General features: G+C 38.3%; 1 protein-coding gene and 2 long non-coding RNA genes across 4 annotated transcripts; 2 read left to right on the top strand and 1 right to left on the bottom strand.

The window, feature by feature from the left end:
• Window positions 1–227: 227 nt before the first annotated feature.
• Window positions 228–4,836, bottom strand: LOC114139076 (uncharacterized). Its single transcript, XR_003594378.1, has 2 exons — window positions 4,259–4,836; window positions 228–574 (listed from the first exon to the last, which is right to left on the bottom strand). It is a non-coding gene; the product is annotated as an uncharacterized LOC114139076 (long non-coding RNA).
• A 1-nt stretch (window position 4,837) lies between these two features.
• LOC114139070 (uncharacterized) lies at window positions 4,838–10,628 on the top strand. 2 transcript variants are annotated; one of them, XR_003594377.1, is made up of 3 exons: window positions 4,838–6,241; window positions 6,353–6,442; window positions 10,163–10,628. It is a non-coding gene; the product is annotated as an uncharacterized LOC114139070 (long non-coding RNA). The 2 variants fall into 2 exon arrangements; XR_003594375.1 differs by having other exon boundaries at window positions 4,838–6,442.
• A 3,202-nt stretch (window positions 10,629–13,830) lies between these two features.
• On the top strand, window positions 13,831–26,389 carry meox2a (mesenchyme homeobox 2a). Its single transcript, XM_028013485.1, has 3 exons — window positions 13,831–14,797; window positions 18,243–18,415; window positions 24,825–26,389. The coding sequence occupies exons 1-3, from the start codon at window positions 14,251–14,253 to the stop codon at window positions 25,041–25,043; spliced, it is 939 nt and encodes a 312-aa protein (XP_027869286.1). The 5' UTR covers window positions 13,831–14,250; the 3' UTR covers window positions 25,044–26,389.
• The last annotated feature ends 670 nt before the right edge of the window (window positions 26,390–27,059 follow it).

Consider the following 27,059-nt stretch of genomic DNA (forward strand, 5'->3'; position numbering starts at 1 on the left):
CCATCCCATCCAAACCGCCGCCTCCTCTCCGGTCCCAGCGAGCTTTGGACCAAACCCTGCTCTGCCTCCTGTGGGCTGCCCCGTAGCCACGGCAACTGCAAACAGGACGGGACAGGGTCCTGCTGAAAACAGGGCTATGGTTTCAGCAGATGTCACTACACAGGCGGAAAGGCTCGACTCCGGTCCGTTTGTAGCATGACTCTACATGGAAATAACCCACAGGCAGCTAGTTTTTACAGCTTTATGACTTCCTTTTTTATATCATACTCAATATGACAAAACACTTGATGACTTCAGAGGTTTTAAAGTGTTACACCATAAAATTCAGGAAATTGCCACTACACAGTAAAACAACTGGCTGCGTTTACGCGTTACGGCATGCCTTCGTATCCTCCTATTGTCCTGGCCATGCGTCATGTCCACATTGATGAAACGAGCTGCTCCGCTCTCCTGATTGGGCGCCGACGTGGGATTGTTCTGAGCCACAGTCAGGGGAAATGCTTGGGAACTCCACTCCCCAGCGTGAGAGGAGATGGAGAGCAGAACAGCTCCCCGGAGGCCCGAACCGTGACCCCTTCGAGTGCAAAATATGCAGAGGTCACCGGGTTTCTGTTAGGCAAGATCTAAATTTGACTGACACTGAGCAGCAATAACCAATGACTTCATAACTGCTGCTGAGACACGCTATTTATTTACAGACAGATAAATGTCAAGCACACGATTCGGAGTTTTCAAACATGCCTTCAGTGGAAAACAATCTGTGATGTAAAAGAGTGGGAGTGAGGAATTTTAGCTCCATCAGAGAGAGAAACAGAGCCGGCACTGGAAAAGCAGTTTGTTTCTCTTTATGGTCATAAAACAAATGTTCAAAGTGACTAAAACCTTTTATTCCCCCACTGGCACATTCTTAATATTACCTTTTATATGTGAACATAATGAGAAGTCAGACGGCCTGAACATGTAGCAGAATTCAGCTAATTCTAACATTGCATTAAAACACATTACTTGAATCAAAAGAAATGGGACATAAAATGAATGTAATTTTCCCCATTTAACTTAAAATATAAATTGCATACGTTTCCTCCAATGTTCAGAAAAGTGGATTCAACACACAAAGCCAGCTATAAATACTAAAATGTTTCTAAAATATTTGCAGCCCTCTACACGTCCCGCCGTTCCAGGTGGGGATGTTTTTAAACTGATTTTCATTTCAGACCATATCAACATCATCAGTGTCCTTAATGTGCCAGTTGTGGCAAATTAATAAAACATTCTATTAAATTCTTAAAAATAGTACAGCCTTTTCTCCAGTTGTTGAGTAAAATTTAACATCTTTTCACGTTATTGTAATTTTGCATGGTACAAATAAAAACTGATTTGATTTTATTGATAAAACTATAATTTAAAACAAATCTTTTATCCTGAAGTTATGTGGCTCTCTAGAGTCATGAGGGCCATATAAATAGCTATGGTGGGCAAAATTTGGCCAGCGGGCCTTGAGTTTGACACCAGTGGTTTATAGCCCTAAAATAAATTACATTTTTATTGCTGAAGTGGAATTATAAACACTTTTCATTTAAGTATAGTTATGCTATTGAGGAAAAATACAACTTGCATATCTCTCTATATTTATATCTATATTTACATCTCAAAAGCACCACTGTCACATTTATTGATGCCAATAAGATACCAAACTCCAAGGTGACTTTATCATTTTTTGAGATATTTTTCTAGTCCTCTTTCATCAAGTATTTTGAATCTTTATCTTGCTAAAAGTACCACTTTCAGTACTCCTACAGAAAACACCAGATTGTATTTAAAACATCCTGATCTTCCAAAGAATCCATGATGCCCTGTGGGCATGAAAATGTTTTTCCTTATGTTCATCATTTCCTTTAAGTCAGACCCACCTTGACTATTTGTCTCTGAAAAAAAGAGCCTCCAACCTGAACACGCAGTGAGATCGATGTGAGTGAACAATAATTAGTGCTGTGTTTAAAACTCATACTCACTCACCCAGTATTTGTTTGGCACAAGCTTAACTCAAAAAAATGCTTGCTGTTCTTTCTGTGTTCGCACTGGAGCTTCTGTCTGCCTCAAATTAACAAAGTGTATGTAAATGAACTACAACACCAGCCAATCACAGACCCATTGTTTTTGTCTAATCAAAGTATTCCTGGCAAATATGGCGCTGCTTGGATGGAAGACAACCAATCACAACCAGAATATTAAAATACTGCACCAGAAATTACAAAACTGAACTGTTTTGAAACAGTTCAGTAAGAAAAAAAGATAATAAAATAAATATAGAATTTTGTTTCCTAATTCCTAACTTAAGCATGCAAATGTACTTGCTTTGGTTGTGTATATATGTAATATTTCTACATTTCTACAAAAATAATTTTACTCTAGATTTTTGTTGGAAGACTCAGATAAAACTATTCCCTCTCATCTTTTTATCTCACCACTATAGTTGTTTTCATCCAGGCAATTTCTAAGAAATACTTTGATTGGTTGAAATTGTTCGATTTCAATCTTATAGCTGTTTTCTGACTGTTTCCACACATATGTGGATTTAGTGTCATGTTTATTTGTCTTTCCCATTTTTGAAGAGTAGAAATTGAAAAAAAACAAAACATGAAGATACTACTAAATTAAAAAAGGTTTATATTTATCTACCTGTTTTTGATTGTTTTGGGGACATTATTGCTTTTACATTTCTTTCACCACTTGCAAATATTTGCAATTATATTTTACTCCCTCCCTTTTTTGATCTCATTCTTTTTTATTCTGTTATCCTTTATTGTGTTTCTGCTTGTGATCTAATATGCTTCATAATTTCATTCTGCGTTGCATCTCTGAAATTCACTAATTCAGAACCTGAATCAGTTTCATACCAGGAAAATAAAATTAATCTTAATCAAATTAGAGATTTTACTGATTATAAGGATCAGAAACTTTGAGTTGTTTCTTAGAAACATATTTCTGTACTTTTATCTGTTTTTGCTTTGTATTTCTTTTGCTTACAAATCTCTTATAAAGTCAGCGGTACAAATTATCGCTAAACAGCCTCTCACTCTTCACTGCTCATCAAGCCTTCAGCAGTGTTTATCCCTGTTAGTCTTATGTTCGACATGCAAATGATGACAGAACATTTAGATTTGGTTGGTCAGGTTGGAGAAAAGGTTACAGACTGTGCCACACTGCCACAGATTTAGCTGGACACCAAGTTTAACCACTAACAAACCATTCTTTATTTAGATCTGTTTGATCATACAACCTTTTATCATACAATCAAATGTTGAGAGGCTTCAATCTTTACAACTGGATTCATATATAAAAGAAACAGGAAAAACAGAAGCAGGTTTGAGGTTTGTTCACAGATTTAAGTTTCTTTTCTTTTACCACCTTTGGAATAATTATTAACTATTAGGCTGGTGACGCTCCGGTTTACACTTCTAAGTGACAAACTTTATCTCACATTCTTAACTTCATCAGGATAATGATTCATTAGTATAGGAATTGGTTTATTGAATCATTAAAGACGTAACCATGAAAACCGTTAGTATGTTGTATCCAATCTTAAACTTTTAAATGGAACCTTTCCCTAAATGTATAAAATTAAACATAAAATGACTTTTAATTACTTGAATTCGTAGCTTAAAGGTTATTAAAGTACAATGACTGATATAGGACAATAAACTATGCAATTTACAATTGCTAGAAAAAAATGGCAACAGGATTAAAACGTTAAAAATCATATTAAATAAAGCAAACGTAAAGCCTTTTAAAATTAGTGGCCCTGACAAACTTAGTTTGTACTATAGCAAGTATTGGTGATGTTTCATATTTAAATGTTCTTCAAAAAAAAAAAGTTTTATACTTTCCAAATATTGGATAAATAAAACTCCTTCAGTAATTAAGTTAGAAAAGTGTATTTTCCATAGACACAAAGTGCTGTACTTTTTTCCAAATTAAATTACACAAAGTAAAAAAATGAATGTGGGGAAACTAAAATGTTTGCATGAAGTGTTCATTAATGATTTTTATAGTCATTAAATGAAGTATACTACTTTACATCAAATAGTTTGGGTTTTATCTTTTTTAATTGATTACATTCTGAATGTTTTTCAAGAAAATAGCAATCTATTATATTACTAAGCGCATATTTCAACACGACATTAACAAAAGGCACAGATGTGCAGATCAATGTCATGGGCGGCCACTGGAGGTCGCTGTTCTTCTGCTGCTCACTGACCTTTGAACCGGGGTGGCTGCAACACATTTAGGTCTTCAGGTCACAGCATTGACACGTTCAGGTTTGAGGGATCTCTGGGGTTTGCACCTGCAACTACTGCAACACCAAAAAATAAAACAAACAATGAAACAAAAACAAAACAACAACATTCACAGCTGCTTAAACATGTGAGTACCTGAAGGAAGTGAACACATGCATGAGATAAACCGAAAAATATTATGCTTAATTCAGGCACTGTGCTTGTGTTTAGTTATCTTTTTCTCCAGTTGGCTAATTAAGTTAAATCAATAATTAATAGACGGTGTAATATAACGCAGTATTTAGATCAAAACAGGAAGAATTACTCAAGATGCATGAGCTAATTTTTTTGTAGTGGATTGTTGAAACATTTAATCTCAAAACGTTCATCCCCAAAAACCATAGCAACAAATAAATAATCAAAACGGTTACCAGTTGGTAAAATATTGTTTTGAGAATGCAATAAACACAATGGAAGACACCAAGCCATAGTTAAATCTATAAAGATACACGCTGATAGTAACTATGTGCAAGTTTTATTAAAGAACAGTCTAATTTAATTTCAAGCAGTTCTAATATAATTTGACCACAACATATTTCACCTCATCTCATTTATTAATATATCAAGAAGGTAATACTCAAAAATTTGAATGTCAGTTTTTTTTACACTTTAAGTCAGTGGTCAAAACATTTATATTTTTCTCTTTTATTATTGTTGCTATGTAGTTGTTTTATCTGTTGTTGGACCAGCAGCACAAAACAACTAATATTTTTAAAAATAGATATAACAACAAATTCTAATTTTAGCTAATAGGCTCTTATTTTTTTTCTTATATTTTAAGAATAATTATACTTGATGTTCACAACAGAATGACAGTAAAAGTACCAGTTGTTTTTATTTACATCTATTTTGTTAGTAGGCTGGAAACAATGTGTAAATATCAAAATCAGCATCTTTTTGAAAACGTTCTATGTTTTCTTTATAAAACTAAGAATAGAAATAAAATAATTGCATTTTGAAAATGATAAGGATCTACTATTTATCAGAAATGATACAATATCTTATGACTCTACGTTTGTCTTATTAGCTTGTTTGAGCACAAAATTGCTCTTTGGCTTGTAAAGCTTGCAGCCTCCTAATATAGAGTATAAAGAAAATACAATGTCTATATAGAATACATCCATAGACACTCTATAAATAAATAGTATACAGTATTGCACATATTTTAAGATAACATTTCTTTCTATTTTGTACCTATCAACATTCAGAGTGAAAGTTTTAACAGCCCATCCACAGCAGGAGGAAACAAGTTGTTCCTGTGAGTCTGTATTCTTCCTAATAGATCGACTATCATGGGATCTGATTATCTTCTACCGCTTTAGTCACTCGCTGTAAGACACTGTGGTGACCAAAATTTCACTATTTGTTGCATTTTCAGCTGGTAAGTTTCACCTTCACACTGCACCGTCAAACACCTGTTCCCCTTCCCGCCTGTGGTGGCGCTGCACCAAGAACCACCTGAAGGAAATTAAATTAAAACCTCTGAAGAAGACATGAGCACAACTTCCTCCTTCGCAAAAAGTAAACAAAAATGGGGTAGCGTCAGATTTAACGGTTGTTGGATTTCTCTCTTTTTTTAGAAGACCATGACCAATTTCTCCCGCTGGTGCAAAATTCGCATATTTGTTTTGGTTGTATTTAACCAGAATGCACTGCGCTGTAGTTCGCTTCCTGGTCCACTTGGCGCGTTCACATGCGCGTTCAAACCACTCCAGACTTCGTTTCAACCAAGCAGAGACCTAGGTTTTTAGGCGGACAAGAGTTCAATTACTGGACTTTCCAGGAAAATGAGCCAGCGTTCGGTTGAAGCGGTCTAAACCGGGCTGGTGTGAAAGTACCCAGAGATGTAGGGAATTTGGAAACTACTGGACCTGATTTTCTGGTGTACAGTGCTGAGGCTCAAGGTGAGGTCATCTAACGAGATGTTTAAAGCTGCTCATTTTTTCCACTTGCTTACCATTTCTGCTCTTTTCCTGAAATTTAACATCATGTCTTTCTTCTTCTTTGTATTTAAGATCAGATCGTTCTGCTTGCACCAGTCTGCCAAATCTCCTCTCTGCAGGCCACTGATATTGATGCGGCTCCGTCATCTGTGAATCTAAACAGTAAGTTGCTCTTGATGTGCCTCAAATTATAATTTTTTTAACAAATAAAAAAGCCTCCTAATAAGATGTATACCAGCACTGACAATTGAGAGGACATAAAAATGTTTACAGGCTTAAATTGACCATAATGTCTCCTGAAAGAGTCAGTGCATCTAAGTTTGTTCTACCACTCTGCATATCTGTCTTTATGTGAGAAATGTCCGTAATGTTTCCAATTTCAATGTTTAAAGGGAAACTCCAAGTCATTTGTATATTTTCTCATCAAATAAATCAAATAAAGTTAGTCTTTTAACACTGCACTGTCTAAATTAACAAATGCACATTTAACCATCTTTTAGGTATTTAAAATTCATCAACAAATAATTTTTCATGTTTTACCGTTCAGTTTAACATGCAAAACAAATAAATATTGTTAGATGAAAAACTAAAACAATTTGATTAAACATTTTTGGTGTCGAGTCGCCTCTGATTTATTTACCTCTATTAAATATTATCAATCTTTTATTGGTCACTGCTTGTGTTGACACCGTTGTATCTTAATAAAGCTGAAAAACTGGATCAAAGTAGTTTCATGCGTTAAGTTTAAATGTAATTTCTAGGAGACAAACACAACTGTCGCAGATCAGCCGCATAATAATGTCGACTAGCAATGAAACTATTGGCACAGAGTTGGAATTAAGTGTTAATGAGATTCCCCAGTCTCGCCACATTGACTTATCATTAGTCAAAAAACAGGCCGGTCACCCTCATGCTAACTCAGTGGAACAAATTCCTTGGGAATCATCCAAAAAATCCCCAGAAACCAAAAGAGAGAAGGAAGCCGTTAAATCATAAAAGGTTGACTTCACTCTTCTGAGTGATTTGCCTTATTGGAACAACATGCTGAAGCTGGACTTTCACTGGGACGCCGGATTGATGCAATATGGCAGAGAGCTCTTTGACAGAGTTGCTGTATGTGTTGTAGTGTGGAGTAGAAACGCTGGTGAGCAAGGCTGGTTTTCGTTGGTGGGTTGGATCTCACAGAACAAATGGGAATCGCTAATAGCCCAGTTTGTTAAAAAGTCTGGAGCTGGTCCCTGCCTGGCACCTCCGGAGCGCTAAGACGGCGTCCACAGATTTAGACTTTGAGGAAACGGGGCCTATAGTGCTGCGACACACCAAAGTAGATGCCACTTTTGGGGGGTTTTTTTGGTGGCTGAGCCAGGGCCAGATCTAAATGAAGGTTTTAGAGCAGCGACCCAAAGCTGTTTGAGGTGTGGTCTGCCTTGGCGCGGCGGTCCCTGCACAGCATCACACACGTCTACGCAGCCTTTAAAGCTGGAGACGGAGGGGACCAGGCAACTCCATCTCCCCCCATAATAGATGGTGATCTCACACTCGCTGTCTGTGACCATTACAGGCTTAAAAGATGACCACCTAAGAGCAGCAAATGTGTTGGATTACATCATTAAAACAGCAAAAAATAATCTGAGGACACATTGTTTTATCATAGATTTCTGACAACTTCATCTTATGATACATTTTTAATTTTTATTCCTTAGATTAACTTTTTAATTTTCCTGCAAACTGATAAAAAAAAAAAGTGAAGTTCAACCGAATGGAGGTGACATTAGTGGAGCTTTTTCCCTGAAGTATTCTCCGTGTCATTCCCTGAAAAAGACGGAAGGCCTCTTCCTGTAACTGAGCCGTAAACATTAACTGACTGCCGTCGCCGTATATCTCTGACACGACGCTCCAATCTGTTCAGTACAGTGGCTGTAAATCTGCGGCTAAAATTTGAAAGGAAATAAGCAACAACAGCAGCTTCCACACCACCAACACATGTTTATCCAGACACCCTACATACTGCTCTGTCAGGGAATTATGTGATTTATCCCTGCAGATGAAGAGAAGTTTAAGTGACAAATATATATATATGTGTGTATATATATATATATATATATATATATATATATATACACAGTACAGACCAAAAGTTTGGACACACCTTCTAATTCAATGGGTTTTCTTTATTTTCATGACTATTTATAAGGCAAGAAATCCCACTTATTAACCTGACAGGACAGGTTGACCTATGAAGTGAAAACCATTTCAGGTGACGACCTCTTGTAGCTCATCAAGAAAATGCAGAGTGTGTGCAAAGCAGTAATCACAGCAAAAGGTTGCTACTTTGAAGAAACTAGAATATAAGGGTTATTTTCAGTTGTTTTACACTTTTTTGTTTAGTGCATATTTCCACATGTGTTATTCATAGTTTTGATGCCTTCAGTGTGAATCTACAATGTCAATAGTCATGAAAATAAAGGAAACTCACTGAATTAAAAGGTGTGTCCAAACTTTTGGTCTGTACTGTATATATACGTGAGGACTCCTTATACAACTAAAAAACATTATTCTAAAAATTAGTGAGGATTTTCAGACTAGCTAAAATAAGCACATCAGGTTTTGCTTTAAAAGAAACTATGCACTTAATGTATTAAATGAGGTTTTCTGAGCACTAAAATCTCTGAATGTTTCCATATTAGCTGCGAGCTAAAATAAGAACAAAAACATTTAATAATGTCTCTGTACACATACACTCTCTCTGTCTTTATAAATGTTAATTTAATACAGTGTGAAGTCAGGAGCAGCATCAAAGCTTTTCTGCCACGAAGCAAATTACACGTCAAACACAAATAAAAGAGCTGTTAAATGTGGTAACATAAAAGGAAGCAGACAGAATTTAATTTGGGGCGAAAAACTTACCAAACATTCTTCCCACCTCTTCTCAGTCTGACACTTTATTTTTATCCACTTGTACGATATTTTAGAAAAACACGGGATAAAATAAACCAGAGATGGACTGGTTAGACTCCCTGCTAAATAAACCACAAAAGAAGTAATAAAGGTGCTGCAGGAGTTTCAAATTGATCTGAGAACTGAAGAATATCTTCCCAGTTATTCATCAAAGCATATTCACCTTTTTTCTGAAATATTTTCTGTTGTTTTTAGTAAAGTGCATGAAAGAATCTACTTTTGGTTGATTAATGTATTGACTAAAATTAGTAGAAGATGATTTTCATACATTAGATTAATTAAAAAATTATTCTGCGTATTTTACCTGCAGGTTCATGATCACAGATGTTAAAGGGGAAAATTTGATTTCATTCCCAGTCTAATTGTTTGTTGTATCTCTACTATAAACAGTCACCAAAATCACAAAATCCTCAAAAAATGTTGCTAACTCTGTTTTTAATATGGATTTAATACATGCTTATATATAAAGCTCTGGAAAAAAAAAATTAAGAGCCCGCTGCAGTGAACTCCATTGGAAACCTCCTGGTTATTCCACCAAATATTGATTTCTGAACTCTTCCTGATTAAAACATTAGTATTGTTGTTTATAAATGAATATAAACTTGTTTTCTTTGCATTATTTGAGTACTGAAAGCACTGCATCTTTTTGTTATTTTGACCATTTCCCATTTTCTGCAAATAAACACAAAACCTTTGCTTTGAATTTCAGAGAAATGTTGTCAATAGTTCATAGAATAAAAGAACAATGTTCATTTTACTCAAACATAAACCTATAAAAAGTAAAATCAGAGAAATGGATCACTTTAAGTGGTCTCTTATTTTTTTTCCAGAGCTGTTGTAGCATAAAAAAGGCACAAATAATAGAATACTGTATGTTTTTGAAAACTTAAATGATGCTTTTCTTTTTTTACTTTTATTGCAAAGTGAAGTTTGCTTATTTTGGGAGCCAGAAAAGCAGTGAGGAGGCAGTGGATGGATGTTTTCTTTCCGTGACAGCGACACTGAGCTGCGTTCGCTGTAATCCTCCCTGCTGTTGTGACTGACAGCCACAGGTTTTAGCTACACACCTTCCTATGGAATTCTGTTGACTGGAAGAAAACTTGCCACCCTAACCGCCGCGGCCCATCACAGCGTTGAGCTCATCACAACCACAAACCCATGGGAAACTCTTTTTATCCCTCGCTTTTCGCCTGCATTTGTGTTTGTAAAGCACAAATATCACTTTTCACAAAAAAAATGTCTAAAATGTACATTTATATCAGCTGGAGAAAATGAATTGATTTAGGTGTTAACAGCTCATAAAATCCACCACTTGACTTCAGAGACAGAAGATGATTAACAGTGCTATAAATATCTCAATATATGCTAAAAAAAACAAACAAACAAAGAATTTCAGGTCTGGTCAAAATGATGGGTGTATTTTTAACTTAATTAAGAAAATAGACAGTGGAATATTTTGGACCCACGACGAGGCAGACTGAGGGAAAACACCCACGCCACTGGCCGTCAGTGCTTCGACACCAGCTACAAGATTGAAAACATGTGTGCATTAATACCTGCTCAAATATATAGCCTGGACTAACTTGCTAATAGCCTTAATTTGCAAGATAAACAGTAGAAGAGTTTGACACTCACTCACCATAAGGTGCTTTTCCTCTGCTGCTCTGCTTCTGCTGCCTGCTGAAGCTGTGGAGGGACTGGAGGAGGCGGCGGGGGGACGCCGACAGCGGCAAAGTTACTGCCTGCCTCCGCCATGCTATCTGTTAAAGTAATTTTCTCTCAAAGAGGAATTAATTTCCTTTCTCAGGCGGCCCACAGACTCTGTGGCACAGCCTGCGACGTCCAGCTGGATCCCCAGAGTGTGGCCGTATTGTGACTGTTCCCCCTGTAAAATCTGACTGAGCTGCAAGGTTTCTAAGGCAGCAATAAAATTACAATTTCTTTTATCTATTCTGGAACACAAATTTATTTAATTCGGTGCAAAATGCCAAAGACAACGATGATGTAGTTTGATTTTAATTTGAAAGAATATTTCTGTCATGTTAAATATTTTTTGCACATACAGGATGAAAATATGTCTAAATATCTAAGAAGCATAAAATCACGCCACTTTCCCTTTAATGCAAATAAATATTGGTTATGAACTTTTAAGAAATTCAGCTTTTTAAAAGTAAATGAAGATTCGTGAAAACTGGTTCAACATGAACAGCAGCAATAAAACTCCATCAAATCTTATTTAAGAAGCAAATTTCTAAATAAAAATTAATGGGTTTTTTTCCAGGTTCCAAAAACATAAATCTTAAGTAAAACATAATCTAAAGTAAATAGAACTTATCTGTCCAGAGTGTACTCTGCCTTCTGCTTACTGACTGCTGGAAAACCAATTCAACAGGATAAAATGGATTAAATGCATGAATGGATGTTTAAAATACAACAAAATTAGCTTGAATGAAGCAAAAAAAGAAAAAAACTACAAAAACAACTCGGATCAATTAAACAGGAGAACAACAATAACAACAACAAAAAAATCAGAGGACATTTAAGAAGCTGTTTCCCAAAAATTAACTTTTATTTTGAAGGCAGAGCAATCCCTACCAAAACCAGGATTTCATACAAGCCAAATAGGTTTGCATTTGAAAGCTACGTCTTCTAAATAAATTTCAGTGTCATCGGCATAAAGCATATTCCTTAAAAAATATAGACTATAAAACATATATGTGTTGCACGCTCCATCAGCTGAGCCACCCACTGCCCCAAACTTGTGTTTTGATTAAATTTCAATTTCAGTATCAAAACAATAATCTAAATACCAGGGATGTGGAAATTAACTTTAATCCTTAATGTTGCTAATTTGCATCATACCTACATTAAAGCATCTGAATTATTGGAGACAACAAATGTATTTGTTTTTAGTCTGTTATTTTGGTTATTCAACCATCAGTTTGGTGCAAATTGTTGTTTCACCCAATCAGTTTTCATGAGTTCAGGAAAACTTGATCTTTTCATAAAATGTCTTTGATAAAAACTCTTCTTTAGAAATGTGGGCATCGTCATTGGGGATGTCTGTGCTACATGTTTAGCATTGAGATGCTACTTTAGTGAAAAGCTTCACTAACGGGCCAACTCCTTTTTTATACAACCTACACACAACAATAGTCTTTTAAAAGTCCTATTAGTTCATTTGTTGAAACAAAAATCAACCCTCAATGTGCCAAGAAAAGCAGCTTTGTCGCCCAAATCGCTGTTATTTGGGGATGTCACTTGTGCGTCAGATTTACAGGTGTATCAGAAACAAAATACAAAGGTTCCGACTCGGGACTTTTGTTTGTAAAAAGAACAAATAAAAAGAAACTAATTGCATTAGTATTTTTTTTTGTACCCCTCCAGGGGGTCTTTTGTGGGCTCTAGTGTCTCTTATATGACAGTAGGCTGACAGGAAACAGGGAAGGAGAGGGGGGAAGACATGTGGCAAATATCGTCGGGTCCGGGAGTCGAACCCTCGACGGCCGCGTCGAGGACTGAAGGCCTCCAAATATGGGTCGCGCTAACCCCTACGCCACCATGGCACGCCCTGCATTAGTATTTTTAACGCAGTAATTTCTATGTAATTAAGTTAAAATGGAAGCAATAAAATCCCAGCCCTAATATGTATACATGTTATATATGTATATAAAATTGTAAATAACTTCAGGCAATAAGTGATTAAGAATTGGAAAAAAAACTGGGACTGGTATGAAACCTTGAGGTACGCCTCAGATAATTTTAGGTTATTTGAAACATTATTAAGTTTAGAGTAGAGAAATGATGAAAGCCTCAAATAAAGTCAAAGTCAAGTTTATTTGCAAAACACATTTCAGCAACAAGGCAGTTCAAAGTACTTTACATCATAAAAACTTTACACAGTAACCAATTATGAAACAAGCAAAAACATTACATTTTGTCACATACTGTCAACAAAATCAATAACCAAATATACAGCTGACTAATGGCGTGAAAAGCTTGATTGATTAATTGATTAATGTTCCAGTTGATAGGAATCAAATCAACTCTGAGCAGGTGGGTTTTTATCCTCAGTGTTTCAGCAGTTTCCCAGTTTTCTATCACTTTGTTCCCTATTCGTGGTGAGTAATAAACACATGATCTACAAGATTGCATGCAGATGTGATGTGAAGCAAAATGAGGGCAGCACAGAAACCAAACGCAACAATTAGCAAAACATCATTTCAAAAAGTTAAAGAAACCAGGAAGCATTATGGCGATCTGAGTGTGACGCGAGGATAGTTACGTTCTGGTTTGAGTCCATGCTGACAAACACAGGGTAACATGCTGGGTTAACCTTTGACACCTCTCCCTTCCATCTCCCACTTCCCCTCATGCGACCTCCCTTCCCCTCCGCCACACCTACGAAGTACCAACGCCGATTTCCTAAAGAGGATATATATTAAAAAAAAGGTGGGCACCAGAGGTCAAATCCGAGTCCAGATTAAGCTGCCTTTCTTTCCTAAAGCTCAGCCTTTTTAATAGTGCAGATTTATTGTGCTGTGCTTTTTGGAGGATGATCATATATATGTGGTCAGTGGAGCCTATGCAGCCTGTGACCCAGCCTCCCTCTCACGTTACACCCTATTTATAACATCCCCTTCCTTGACTCCCCTCGTTCTGCAGCTCCTAGGAACCTCCTGTGCTTCCAGCCTAGAGCTCCAGTCCTCTGTTCCTCCTGACATCTGAGAAGCTCTGCTGCAGCTTGTCCTGGGCTCTCTGTTTATCCTGCACAGCCTGCCAACCAGCCGCATGCTCTGGATTACCACAGGACGCCCATTTCTCAACCCCTTTTGCCTTCTGACTATTTCATTTCTCATTTTTTTTCTCTTTTTGTTTCAGCTAAAAGGAAAAGTTTGGGGGAAATAACCTGGATATGTGCTTGTGATTGTTCTTTTTTTTTTTGGTTGGTTTTCTTGACTTCACTCATCCCAGCCTCACTGGAGGGCCGTGTGTGTGTGTGTTTGGGCTCCATGGATCACACGCTGTTCGGCTGCCTGCGCAGCCCCCACGCTCCGGCGCAGGCCCTGCATCCCGCCTTCACCCAGTCCCCCCTGACTCTCCATGGACGCTCGGATCACATCTCTTACCCCGACCTGGCCTCTTCCTCGTCCTCCTCTTCCACATCCTCGCCGTCCCCATGCGTCATCTCCAGCTACCCGGGCGATGACGGCCTGTTTCCCAGCCAGCACCACCACCACCGGAGCCACCTGCCCTCCCAGCAGCATCATCACCAGCCTCAGCACCACGGATCCTGGCACATCCCACAGATGCCGTCACCTGGCGGCGGCTCACGCCATGGCCTTTGCCACCCGCATTCCCTGTCGTCCCATGAGAACGGGCCCACGCCGCCGGACCTGGGCCACCCCGGGCCGCCCAGCATGTGCGCCAGCACCCCAACTCTGGGCAGCGGCAGCACCCCAACGGGGGCTTCCTGTGTGCCTGCAGACTTCGGCAGGCAGACTCTGTCACCCGCTGAAGCGGAGAAGAGGAACGGCAAGAGGAAAAGCGACAGCTCAGGTAAGATGAATTCTGGGAGAAAAAGGAAGCAAACTGGAGTAATTTCTTCTTATTCCCACACATCTGCTGGGGAAAATAATCCGTTTTGACACATTGAAAAGCAAAAAGACTGAAGTTGAAATTCTTTGGAGATCTTTTTGAAAGGGAAACGCTTTTACATAAATATCAGCTTTTTCCAGCCAGAGCTCCAGGATACCACAAACATCTGTACGCGTCAGTCGGGATCATTCAACAGCTCAGCTGTTGGGAGCTCCGCAGCTCGGATAGAAAAACAAAAAGCGTGTCTGAGAAGCAGTTTGTAGGTGTTGGCTGATTCAGGCTGCAGGCGCACTGAAGCGTGGGGCAAAAGGCCATATCATAACTGCAGAGGCACTTCTCACTACCGCTGCCGTGTTTTACTTTTAAAAAAAATCACATCTGGTTTGTTGCGACACTCTTCAGAGGGCAGAAAATGAGGTGCACGGTAAAGAATTGATGTCATGGATTGTAAAAGGGCAGCAGCGGCGCCTCGTGCCGCACTAAACGGCCGGCAGATGCAGACTTTTCCTGCTTTTCCTGTTTGAATCTTGTGGTTAATATAAATCACAGTTTGGGGCGTTTCTTAAAAATATACAATAGTCAAGGAAATTCTAGATGGTAGGTGGGACTATTTAAAAAAAAGATTATTAGCATTTGAAAATAAATCTTAAATAATCCCCTTTTAATGCCATATTTAGTACATGTTTTAAATTAATACTTTTTAAAAGCAGGGAAATTTTAATAAACTAATTTGCTTAATTTGTAATCAGCTGTTTATAAAAGCTTATAAAAACAAACCAACATGTTCAACTCTTTTTTATTTTGAATAAACTTGAAACAGTTTTATCTAAATTTCACCTGGAGGACCTGCAGAACATTTCCAACCACAATAATCAGTCATTATCATGACAAACGGTGAGGTTTGGGTCACCGAGCCGCTTGCTGGGAACGTGATATTAGTCAGAGTTTCAAGGAAACAACTCCTCCCTGCTCCTTCTGTCCTTTTAAACACTGAAATCAGAACTGATCTGCAATCCTTTTTGAAGGCGTGTTTATTGTCAAAACCACTGATTCTTGTCTGATGTTTTTGCTCAGATTGCAGGCGAACTTGGCAGGAGACTAAAATGTTATCAGGACATTTTGTGGCATTTATTGTGACAACAACAAAATGTTGTTGATTTTTGGCAATAAATGTGTCACTTCACTTACATGTTCATCATCAAATAGGCTACACAAAATAATCGCACTCATGAATTATTATCAATATGCCACAACACAATCTAATTTGTTTTTTCTACATTTCTTTGCATTTCCTGACTGGTTTTATTTGAACAGGCCTGAAAACAAAACAACTGGGAACAATTAGATTTCAAATTTATCCAACAATTTACTGTAGCAAAAAAGAAAAAATGGCACAATCATGCAACCCAAGCTCATCATTTTGTTTGTCTTCTGCTGAATGATCTGTTATCCTCATGGAAAGTGGTGCAATCACATATTTAATCCACTAATTCTACAAACTACCTCGAATTTTCCTCCGCTGCTTCGAAAACCGAGCTTCTGCTTCCAGATCCCGCTTTTCCCCGCAGCCTCAGAAGAGCGGCGCGTCCTCGCCGCTGTGCGACCAATCACTCTGATTATGGAGGCTGGCTGTGCCGCCGCTTCAGTCAGCTGTCTAAATATCAAGCTGCTGCCTTTCGCATGAGATGCAGCTCTGATTGGGTTTCAGCATCTGGACCAGGAGCTGCAGGGGAAACTTGAATTTAGATGCAGAAATGAAAATAAAACCCGAGAATTCATCCCCCCCCCCCCCGCCCCCTCCAATCTGAATGGGTTTTCTGCTGCTGGTACCCAGTTGAAGCTGTTTCCTCGAGCTCGGCTGGGGCCTGAGCTAATGAGATGAGTCAGGGTGTCTGGTTTCAGGGTAACCTGCTCATTTTTTCTCGGGCATGCAAGGCTTCGGGTGTCTATATCCAGTTTATAGGGCTGTCAAGGGAGTGGTTGTCCTTTAAAAAAATACCAGATTTTCAGAGTGGAACAATAAAATGGCTTTGATTTGTTGAGGCATTGTTGTCTACAAAAGTAGGAATGACGAGTAGGAATCTTCTTAAAGCCACTTTGAGTTCGGTTTGCTTGAATTTGAGAACAAAATAAATAAAAAAAACTAATTTTACAGCAGAGGGTTCTACTTTCGAGAATCTATTCTTCTAGCGTTTCCCCTGAGGATCCCTGCTGAACTTTGCCAAGTTCATTTGGCAGCCTCAAACGGCATGCCCCGTCTGGGTGTGTGTGCTTTGCCCGCATTATTCCTCCTTTTTTGTGGACAGATGAAAGTTACAGCGGGGACCTAATTGGTGTGGTGCAGCGGCGGTGCCATAAAAGCTCCCCTGCTCGTTTTAACTGCAGGCCCGCCTGCTCTAAAGCGTCTGTCTGTCTTCTGCTTTCATTTTATTCTTTTTTTTTCCTCTTCTTTTACGCAATGTGTGTGTAAAGGAAAGGCAGCAGGTCAGTTTGTCTGAAGGCCCCACTTCAGGATCGGCAACTTGCTGCTCGGTTTAAAATTACAGGGAGGGGAAAGCCGGGTCAAAGGGGAGCCAGGCACGAGCTGCGGGGAGAAGCAATACCATGTTTAATTTTACAAAATTTATGTGGGAATTCTTGCAGTTTACGTCTGTGTTTGTTTGTCTTGGCTTCTCAATCAGCCTCTGCATCTTTCCTTCTGGCTGTTTAGGTGGTATGTAGAAGCCGTTCTTCTAATTAGACAGAAAGACAGCACCAACAGGGCTTCCTTCGTCTGGAGGAGAAGAAACCTTAGATGTGTCTGCAGGACTATTTACAGTTTAGCTTGACGCAGACCTGCTGGATTAACGCACGCTGCAGAAACACTGCTGAGTTTCCATAGCGATTGTTGCTTCCTTTAAGACTGGTATGTGCATGTGAAGTGAGTCCAGCAAAGCCGCAGAAAATGCTATAAAACGGGGAAGATTTGAAAGGCAAATGAACAATTTGGAGCTCATTTTGAAGTGCATAAGCAAAGAAAAGCAGCTGTGCAGAACTCGAACGATGTTGGATATGAAAGTTTTTCCTTCATGTCTCATACAAGTGAACAATTTGCTTTTCTTGTATTAAATTCAGGCCTTACTTCAGAGTTCTTGTGTTCTTAAGGGACTCATTTTTTCGCTGATTGTGAACAACTTTCAAAACAAATCTAAAATGAAAGCAAAGAGTCTGGAAGTAACGTTTCCTGTTTAGGTTTTCTGATAAACTACAGAAAAAAGCAAGTCCTTCCATCCACTTTGAAGCTTTGTAAACAACAACTGGACAGTTAAGCTTGACAGACAGCCCTCACCTTTTTTCTTGCACCTGTCTTCGTTTTCCCTTTCTGCCCTGAGCTTAAGAGAAACCCCTGTGTGGTGTTTGATTTCAGAGTCCCAGGACGGGAACTACAAGCCAGACGTGAGCAGCAAGCCCAGGAAGGAGAGGACAGCGTTCACCAAGGAGCAAATCCGCGAGCTGGAGGCCGAATTCGCCCACCACAACTACCTGACCCGGCTAAGGCGCTACGAGATCGCCGTGAACCTCGACCTCACCGAAAGACAAGTACGTCCCTGCTTATTCCCGGGGTCAGGCATTACCGAACCCTCCATTAGCACATTAATGCCATGTTGTGAAAACAGAGGCGCCCTCAGGACTAGAGGAAGGCTTTTCACTCGCTACTGTGTTTTGGTAACTCCGTTGCGGGGGCTCATTGTGCTCCAGATGTGGCTGCGTCATTGGGCGATCATATTCCAGATGTTCCCGTCTATTCTTTCAGGCGGGCTGCAGACGAGGTTGAAGGAAGTGCTGTCTAGCAAGTCGCTTCCCCTCTCGCAGGCAGGTGAAATAAATAACAGGAGACAAATGGTTGGAGGAAGGAAGCGGCGCGCGGCTTGTCATTCTGTGACAACCTTTTGGAAGCCGTAACTCACACCTAGTTGACGCGCCGCCAGTGATTTTGGTGGTTAGACGGACCGCAGATCCAACGTAAAAATCATCAGGAGTTTTTAGCTGATGCCTTGGAGGCATATCTAAAAGGTAAACAGGTTTGCTTTGACTTTATGTCATGTAATCCAGTCTAAACTGGTGGAAATGATCTGAATATTTGTTCCTTTGGATCACGTGTGTCAAACTCGAGGTCCGGGGGCCAACTCCGGCCTGCTGTAGATTGTTATGTGGCCAGTTGTGTGCTTACTGAACTGCTGAATGTGAAAGGATGTTGAATTTAATTTAAAAAATTACTCATCAACTGCAAATACAGCTATTTATTAATATTTTAACAGTTTTTTATGGGTTTTATTAATACATCCTGGTATTTACAATCTCAATATGGCCCAAAATAAAAATGAGTTTGACACCATTTTCTTTAGGTTATCTTTCTTTATATTTTTGGATTATTCCTAATTAGTCCAAAAGTGAATGCTTCAAGCAGTGGCCAACATCTCTGCTGGTGTTTTTCAAACTTTAGATTTAGCACGGCATCAAAACGCATTTATTCAGAAGGAAAACGTCTAAAATATTCAGAATAATCTCAAAAACTGGAGCACAGAGCCTTTGGTTTAGCTACAGTATCTTTGTCTGTTTCTCTATGTAGGTTAGAAGAGAGCAAACTCCACACAGGCACATTTCCTCCTTTCAGTATAAACTGTGTAGATTAAGCTACTGTGTGAAGCACTCCACACCAAACCAATGCAACAGTTAATGGTAATAATGGCACGCAGTACCTTTGCTTTTTTATTGTCAGCAGTATGTAGAGTACTTTTGGATTTCCAATGATTGAACGGATTTAGGAATATGGCACACCCACTTGTCATTTTATAGAGTAGCCATGGCAACGGACCTCATAAATTAGACGACCAGGTCTGGTTATTGGAGTCGTATCTTAAACCAGATTTTATTCATTATTTCTACGGAGAAATTGTGTAATTTTAACAGGTGTAGCAGTTTCTAGAAAATAATTTTTTATATATATACCAATACATTTTTAAGACTGTTTAAGACTGTTTTGTCCAAACTGTCTACTTAATTAGCTTCTATGTAGACTATTTATATTTTTGATAGGCGATCAGAAGTAGAAAATTTCTGAAAAGTTCTTAAACTTGTCCGTGACCAACGGTGCAGAAACCCACATCTTTAATCCTCTTCAGTTTTTCCTTCTAGTTCATGGCTTGTTGAACTTTGCCTGATAGAGGCGTTTAACAATGAACACCATGAAATGTTTTGCTCCCAATAGGCACTAAATAAATGTCACTGTGTAAAAAAGAAGTGGTCAAACAGGTGAGCCAGGGGGAAATGATCAAAGCTTAGTTATTTTGTGTATTGAAGCTAGGAGAGGTTTTGTTTCTCCGTTGGACATTTTGTACAAAGTTAACAGGAAATGAGTTGAAACATCCAATTTTGTTTGTTTTGAGTTGATAAATCCATTTCTTAGAGACTTGGTTTGTATGGTTCTTCCTCATTAGTAAGGCGTCCTATTTAATGTTTCCTGCAGAGTGTTAGAAAGTTTAAAACTCCACAATCTACATTTTAAATATATATAAAATATCAGCTCCATATATAAACTAAATTTGGTCAGGTCTTGAATTGCTGATTCATTTATTCAGTCCTTCTTTTGCATCTTTTTTTAAACATGTCCGTTCGTACTCTTGAAAAAGGATTAATATATGTTTTGGGAATTCAAAATCAGAAACATTCTTGTTGCGTTCCTTCTCATCCAGGAAGTTTAACAAGCTTATGGGTAGTTAGTTAGCTACCACAAGCAAAGTCCTCAAAACACACTGAGCTGGAATAATATGTAATATTTAAAAAGCTTAATCCAACTTTAGTGTTAAAATTAAACAATAGAAGTCTTAAAAAACACTTAAATTTACCAAAACTGACAGATTCTCTCTAGTTTTCTCTCTGTTTGAGTGACATTTGTCAGAAAGAAGTAATTTGCTTCTTTCTGCTGTAAACTCCACCTACACTGAACGTTAAAACTAAAATATATCCCTTATCTCAGACTTAAGGTGTCAAATTTTAGCTTTAACAGGATGAAGGATGTCTGATCAGTAGCCAAAGAAACTACAGATGCATCTGATCCTGGATGACTGAAAGTTAGCCAGTGACGGAAAGTGTTTCATATTAAAGAGGAAGTAAAAATAAAGAACGGACAGCTAAAAAAATCAAAAACTTATGTTTGGGCACCAAAAAGGAAGAGAATAAAAGATATCTGTCTTCAAAATGTGAGGCTAAAATATGTATTTTTTATGCTAAAAGTTATATTTTTTGTTGTGTTACCACATTGGGATTTTACATCTCTAAAAGCAAAATTAATGCACCAGAATCAAAACTAATATTCAATGTGCAGGAATTAGATTTTTTTTTAAAGCAAAACACCTTTCAAATTAAAATTCTTTGTATTTTCACTAAATTTGAACTTTTTAGCTAGAATTAGCAAGATTTCTCAACTAATGACAGGATAAAATCTGCTTTTCGCGTGGAAATACTCTTCAAAGGCAAAACAAGACAAATAAAAATAAACATAGTTGTAAGTTTTCAAATTTTATTACATAAAATGTCCAATGAGGCAAAAAAAAAAATGTAATTAAAGAAGCTCTACTTATCATTTCCTTTCTTCATTTAGATCCTGAAATGCTAAAAATAGAAGGTCGCTCTGCAGATTCAAGATTTCCATATTTTCTGGCAGGTTTTAAGGAATTTTCAAAGTAAAGCAAAGCTCTGCGACGACACCTGCAAAGTCCAGCTTGGAAAATGTCACATGCTTCATAAAGTTTTGAAGTAACGCTCTCCTGTCGGTTCAAATTACAAAGTCTCGGAAGCTGAGAAGAAAGAAAACTCAGATTCAGCCAGTGTGCTAGCTGAGGGCACGGAGTTTGCCATCCTGCAGCGCTCTCCCACATTGTTGCAATTAATCTTCCAGTGGCATCAAAATGTGCATGCATATTGCGCCATACGTTGACTGTGTGTGAGCGAACGCAGCAGGGGACTCTGAGGTAAATACTGGCATTAACATTGGTTGGCTTGATTTATGCTGCGTCAGCTGTCTGGAGAAATTCGATGGATTTTTAATGTGTTTGGAGGCTGAGGAAGCTGGATTATTTTTAAAGAGGCGTCAGAAAGCAGAAACATCTCACATGGTGGAAGTCTGACCATTTGAGATCCTGAAAGAGGTTAATAGAAAATTCAGCCTAACCCTGGTAATGTTACCACTTTAGTAGTAAAATCTAAAACCTATTACTCCTATTAAAATAAAATTAGAGCAGCTTATTTAATTTCTGCCACTATGCTCATGCTGTGCTGTTTTTACTGGTAGATTTTATGTTGCTGAAATGTGTTTAGTGGCTCACAAGATCTCTGAGTTTTTGATGCAAAATTTGACATTACCATATATGTGGAGTCGGGTCGTTCAGACTCTTCGTCACAGAATCTGAATTTCCCCAGTTTGCTTTGAAAGCGACGGGTTTGTGTGACATCAGAGCCAGAAACGCGTCGCCGCCTCAGGCTTGTAAAGAATCCGCTCAGATACTCAGCCCCCCTCCCCCGGCCCGTTCAAGACAAACATTTGCGTTGTCAACTAACTTCCTGACCATGTGATGGCTTTGCTCCCCAAAAATAAACCCACCTCCCCCTGTGTCAAAGGGGACTCCCCTCCCGCCCCTCCAGGGCCCATGAGGCGGCTCTCTGGAAGCGTCTGCTGCAGCTCGATGTGTAAACCGTTTTAAGCAACAGCTTAATCATCAAATACGGAAGAGATTGTTGAGTCAGGAAAAAACAGGTAGACGCCGAGTGGCAGGTGGAGCCGCATGTCCATATATAAAGGCATCGGATAAAGAAAGTACACCCCCGTTCAATTCCAACACCATACAACTTTAAATCAAAGACAAAGACGCAAACAAATCAGAATTAGCGTTATTTAAACAACAAAAACAAAAAGGTTGTGCAAATTATGCGTGTTTGCAAATACAATTCATTAGTTGATCATCATAAATGATGATAAAATCAATTTTCTGCTGAGGAACGTACAGATCAGATGCTTTAGAGAAGCAACTCCTGTTGCCCATCAATCTCGGAAGGGTTATAAGGTCATGAGGTCATCTCAGATTAAATTGTTCTGCAGGGAAATTTTTTATTTGAAAGGAAAATATTTCAGATCAATTCATGTGGTCTGCCAATTCAGACAGTGAAATGCTCAGAGAAATTTCAAAAAAATCCAAGGTAACAGCTTAGTAATAAAATCAATTGGTCACAACAATTGATTCATGCTGTTAAGTTTAGGAGAAATTTGATGATTGCATCTTGAGGCTATAAAAACGAAACCTTTTAAATAAAAAATCCAAGGCAGATGTAAAAATGAAACATGCTGCGTCCCCATAAATCTGGGAAGGGTTAAAAGGTCAAGAGGTAACATCACGATTCTCAGAGAAGTGGCAAAAACCCAAGAGTGTCATTTCATTCTCTATAGGCCTCAAAAATTCACATGATCAATGTTAAAGTTCCTGACAGGGCAATTAAAAAAGGACCAAAAGACCTCAGAAGGAATGTGCTTTGGACAGACCAGACTCATTTGGTTGGACCGGCACCATCGTCAGACAGAACAGACTTCACACCAGCTGACATTTATGGAGGCGGAGGAACGACGATCTGGATTTGTTTTGTAGCTGTAGGACCAGAGGATGCTGCCGTTTCCGAGCTGACCCTGAACTCCTCGCCAGGGTCGGGAGTGATGCCTTCGAACTGCAGGAGAATTATTTCAAATCTTCTCTACAAAGAAAGAAATCAAGGTTTTCTAATCACACAACCAAAGTTCAGTGATTTGACCTGAAACGAGCAAAAATCTGCAAACCTGTGTGATGATCAAGTGTGTGATCATTCCCTCCTTTTTTATTTTACGCTCATAATTATTGTCTGCTCATGTCAGCTGAAAATTAATCTATTTGGCAAAGATAGAATATATTACAGAAATGCTTATTAATGTGCAAACACATTAACGAATAGTGTAAGGATGATAAAGTCATACAGAAAACAACAGTTATTACTACTAAAGGTAGTAGCTATTGCTAGGTAATTTATCACTTTGTTTTTCATGGAAAACGTTTACTTTTTTTGCACAATATCTTATCTTGCACACTTGAAAGTAAATTGTAACCCTTATTTTTATTATTTTGGTTCATTCTGGTATCATCTGTAAAACCCTATAACACAAAAAAATATATATATAACTTTATTTTTATTTATTCATCAGTTGGAGATGGAGAAATTACACTGGTGTATTAGGGCTATTCTAGATGAGGAAGAAAAAATGAGGTATAAATTTCCACCAAAAATCTCAAATATTTTAAGATTCATCTTCTTGAAAAACAATAAAATTTCTCAGATTGAAAAGCCAAAAATTTGTTAGAAAATTTTCAGAAAGTTTGAGATTAATCTCAGGAGTTTTCTGGGAAAACAAGAAAATTTCTTATTTTCTAGAGTTGAAAATCTGCTAGAAAAGACTTTTTTCACTTTATGATTTGACTAGACAAGTTCTGAGAGTAATCTCAAATTTCAAAAAAAATTTATAGCAAATTTTTGACTTTTCAAACTCAGAAATGTCTTTGTTTTCTTTCTAGAAAATTTCTGAGACTGATCTCAACATTTGAGGGGTTTTTGTGGAACAGTTTTGACACTCGGAGCTCAGAAATGTCCTTGTTTTTTTTTCTGGAACATTTTAAAGAATAATCTCAAAACTGACTTTTCAGAATTTTTTTTTTTTAGAAATTTTCTAAGATCAATGTAAAAATTGTAGATTTTTTTTAAAGCAAATTTTCAACTTTTGAAACTTAGAAATTTATTTATTTATTTTTTTGCGGGGAGAGGGCGGGGTGCGAAAATGTACTCGTCCTTTTTCACCTCCAATGACCCTAATACGTACAGCGTCGCAGTAGCTCTTAAGGAGGATTCTCGTTGATTTAAGGCTTTGCTCCCTTCGCAGGTGAAGGTGTGGTTCCAGAACCGGAGGATGAAGTGGAAAAGAGTGAAAGGCGGCCAGCAGGGGGCAGCAGCGCGCGAGAAGGAACTGGTGAATGTGAAAAAAGGAACGCTTCTGCCGTCGGAGTTCTCCGGCATCGCGGCGCTGCATCATTCGACGGACTCCTTAGCCAACGAGGACAGTCATGACAGCGACCAGAGCTCCGAGCATGCGCACTTATGATGGACACCAACCCTTATCCGCCTCGGGAGCTTCCTTAGAGGGAACTGCTGTTGGATGATCCGCCACGTCACACAACGACGCTAAACGCAGAGGAGTGAAACAAAAATGGCTGCAGGCATCATGTAAATTTGAAGAACTGAGGACATTCGATGAAAGTTTTATTAATAAATGACAAAAAAGAACAAAATACAGTGCTTTGAATAAGTGTTTGAACCTTTGCAGATTTCTTGTTTTTAGTTTTTTGTCACACATAAATCAGAATTTTTTTTTAATATCAAACATAGCCTGCAAAGAGAGTAAATAATAAAATATATACATATATATTTTACATTTATGATTGATTTTATTTAGGGAAAAATGCTTTACAAGCCAGCATCGAGCATTTGCGCTAACATCCATCATTGCGGAGGAATTTTTTCTCACTTTTTATTAGAGAAACATTTATTGTCTTCAAGTCTAACCAGCCATGACAGCGTCCAGACAAGTCCAGAATTTGACTAGGCCACTCCTCAATCTTTGTCTTGTTTTTTATGCATTCAAATGTTAATTTGATTACATATTTCAGATCATCAAAGCCCCAGATAATCATACAACCACCATGTTTGAAAGGGCATTCTAACGCTTTACCAATAGATAAATGTCAGTGATTTTCCCTTTTATTCTTGAATTTCTTTAGACTTTTGGCCAACTTCATGTTCAATTTAAGAAATTTCCTAAATTTTGATCAATCATTTCATTGTTGACGTATTACTGAGGATGACTTGGACTTATTTTTTTCAGGTTAATACATAAATTCATACATTTTCTATTACCTTTGATATAAACACTAGTTGTATGATTTTAAACCTTTAGGTGTGACAAAAAAAGAAGAAATCTCTACAGAGACAAATACTGTTTCACTTCACTGCATCTTGATGATGGAAATTCATTAAAAAAGTAAATAATAAACTGTTAACATTCCATGTTTTGTCTCTTTGCAGGAGCAGCCTGAAGCTTTGATTTGCACTGTTGAACCTTAAGTCTGCGCTTCGATCGGTTTCTACTGTTTAAAATGTAAATTACGCTGTAATTAAGTGTTTGACTACACCAGGTGCCAGGAAATCTGATCTGCCTTGCAAATATGAGCGATCTGTAAATAACTGTTAGTCTTGTCTTACCGTTACAATAAGCCTTTACCCAGACTGTTCAGCTCATGCAGTAATACACACTGACAGCTCGTTAGCTGGCGTTTTTCTGCCTGGAGATGACTCTTGTTTTTGTTCTGTTTTGTTTTTTTGCAAATGATTTGAAACCTGAAGCAGGGGACAGTTGCAAATTGAATAAAACTTTTAAGAGTGGTTAATGAAGTTTCTTGAAAAAAGCTTTTTTTTTTCCTCCCCCTCCACCATTTCTGCAGCTTTTCGTCCTTCATCCCATCTGATGGATGCATATTCCACCAAGTGAGGCTAAAATAAATTAAACACTGCAGAGAGTGCAGAAAGCTGGCGATGTGGGTGCATGTTAAATTCACCTTCGCCCGAGGGCCGGTGCCGGGGACTCCTGCCAAGACTCAATAGAACCCACAAAGGATGGGATCCGGTTACCAAATCCAGTTGAAAATAATTTAGTGTCTTGATCTCATCTTTCACCACGTTGTGATTGTGCATACTAATTTGTCTTAGAGGCACCTCACATGGTATTTGAGGTTTATAATTTTTTTCCTTCCAGCCCCTGCAGGCATAACCCGCTGATCCTGAATCGGATCCAGCTTTCTTTCTCTCTTTACTTTTCTTTTTTGCTTTAGCACTGCAGATTATTCACAAGTGTCGAGGGCTCCCCTGTTTTTCCATTCGGCTTTAAATTTGAACAAACAGTATTTGTAACCGCACACAAATGTGCTCTTGTCAGTTCTGCTGCAGCCCCCATCTGCTGACTGTCAGCTGCCGTCTTCACAACAAAAATGTAAGTATATCTGTCCTGAGAGGAATTAGTGTGCACCTTTAAACGCATTTAAAGGGCAAGCCGTCCTGTTTTAAC

Source organism: Xiphophorus couchianus, chromosome 3, assembly GCF_001444195.1.
Source record: "Xiphophorus couchianus chromosome 3, X_couchianus-1.0, whole genome shotgun sequence".
Taxonomy (NCBI): domain Eukaryota; kingdom Metazoa; phylum Chordata; class Actinopteri; order Cyprinodontiformes; family Poeciliidae; genus Xiphophorus; species Xiphophorus couchianus.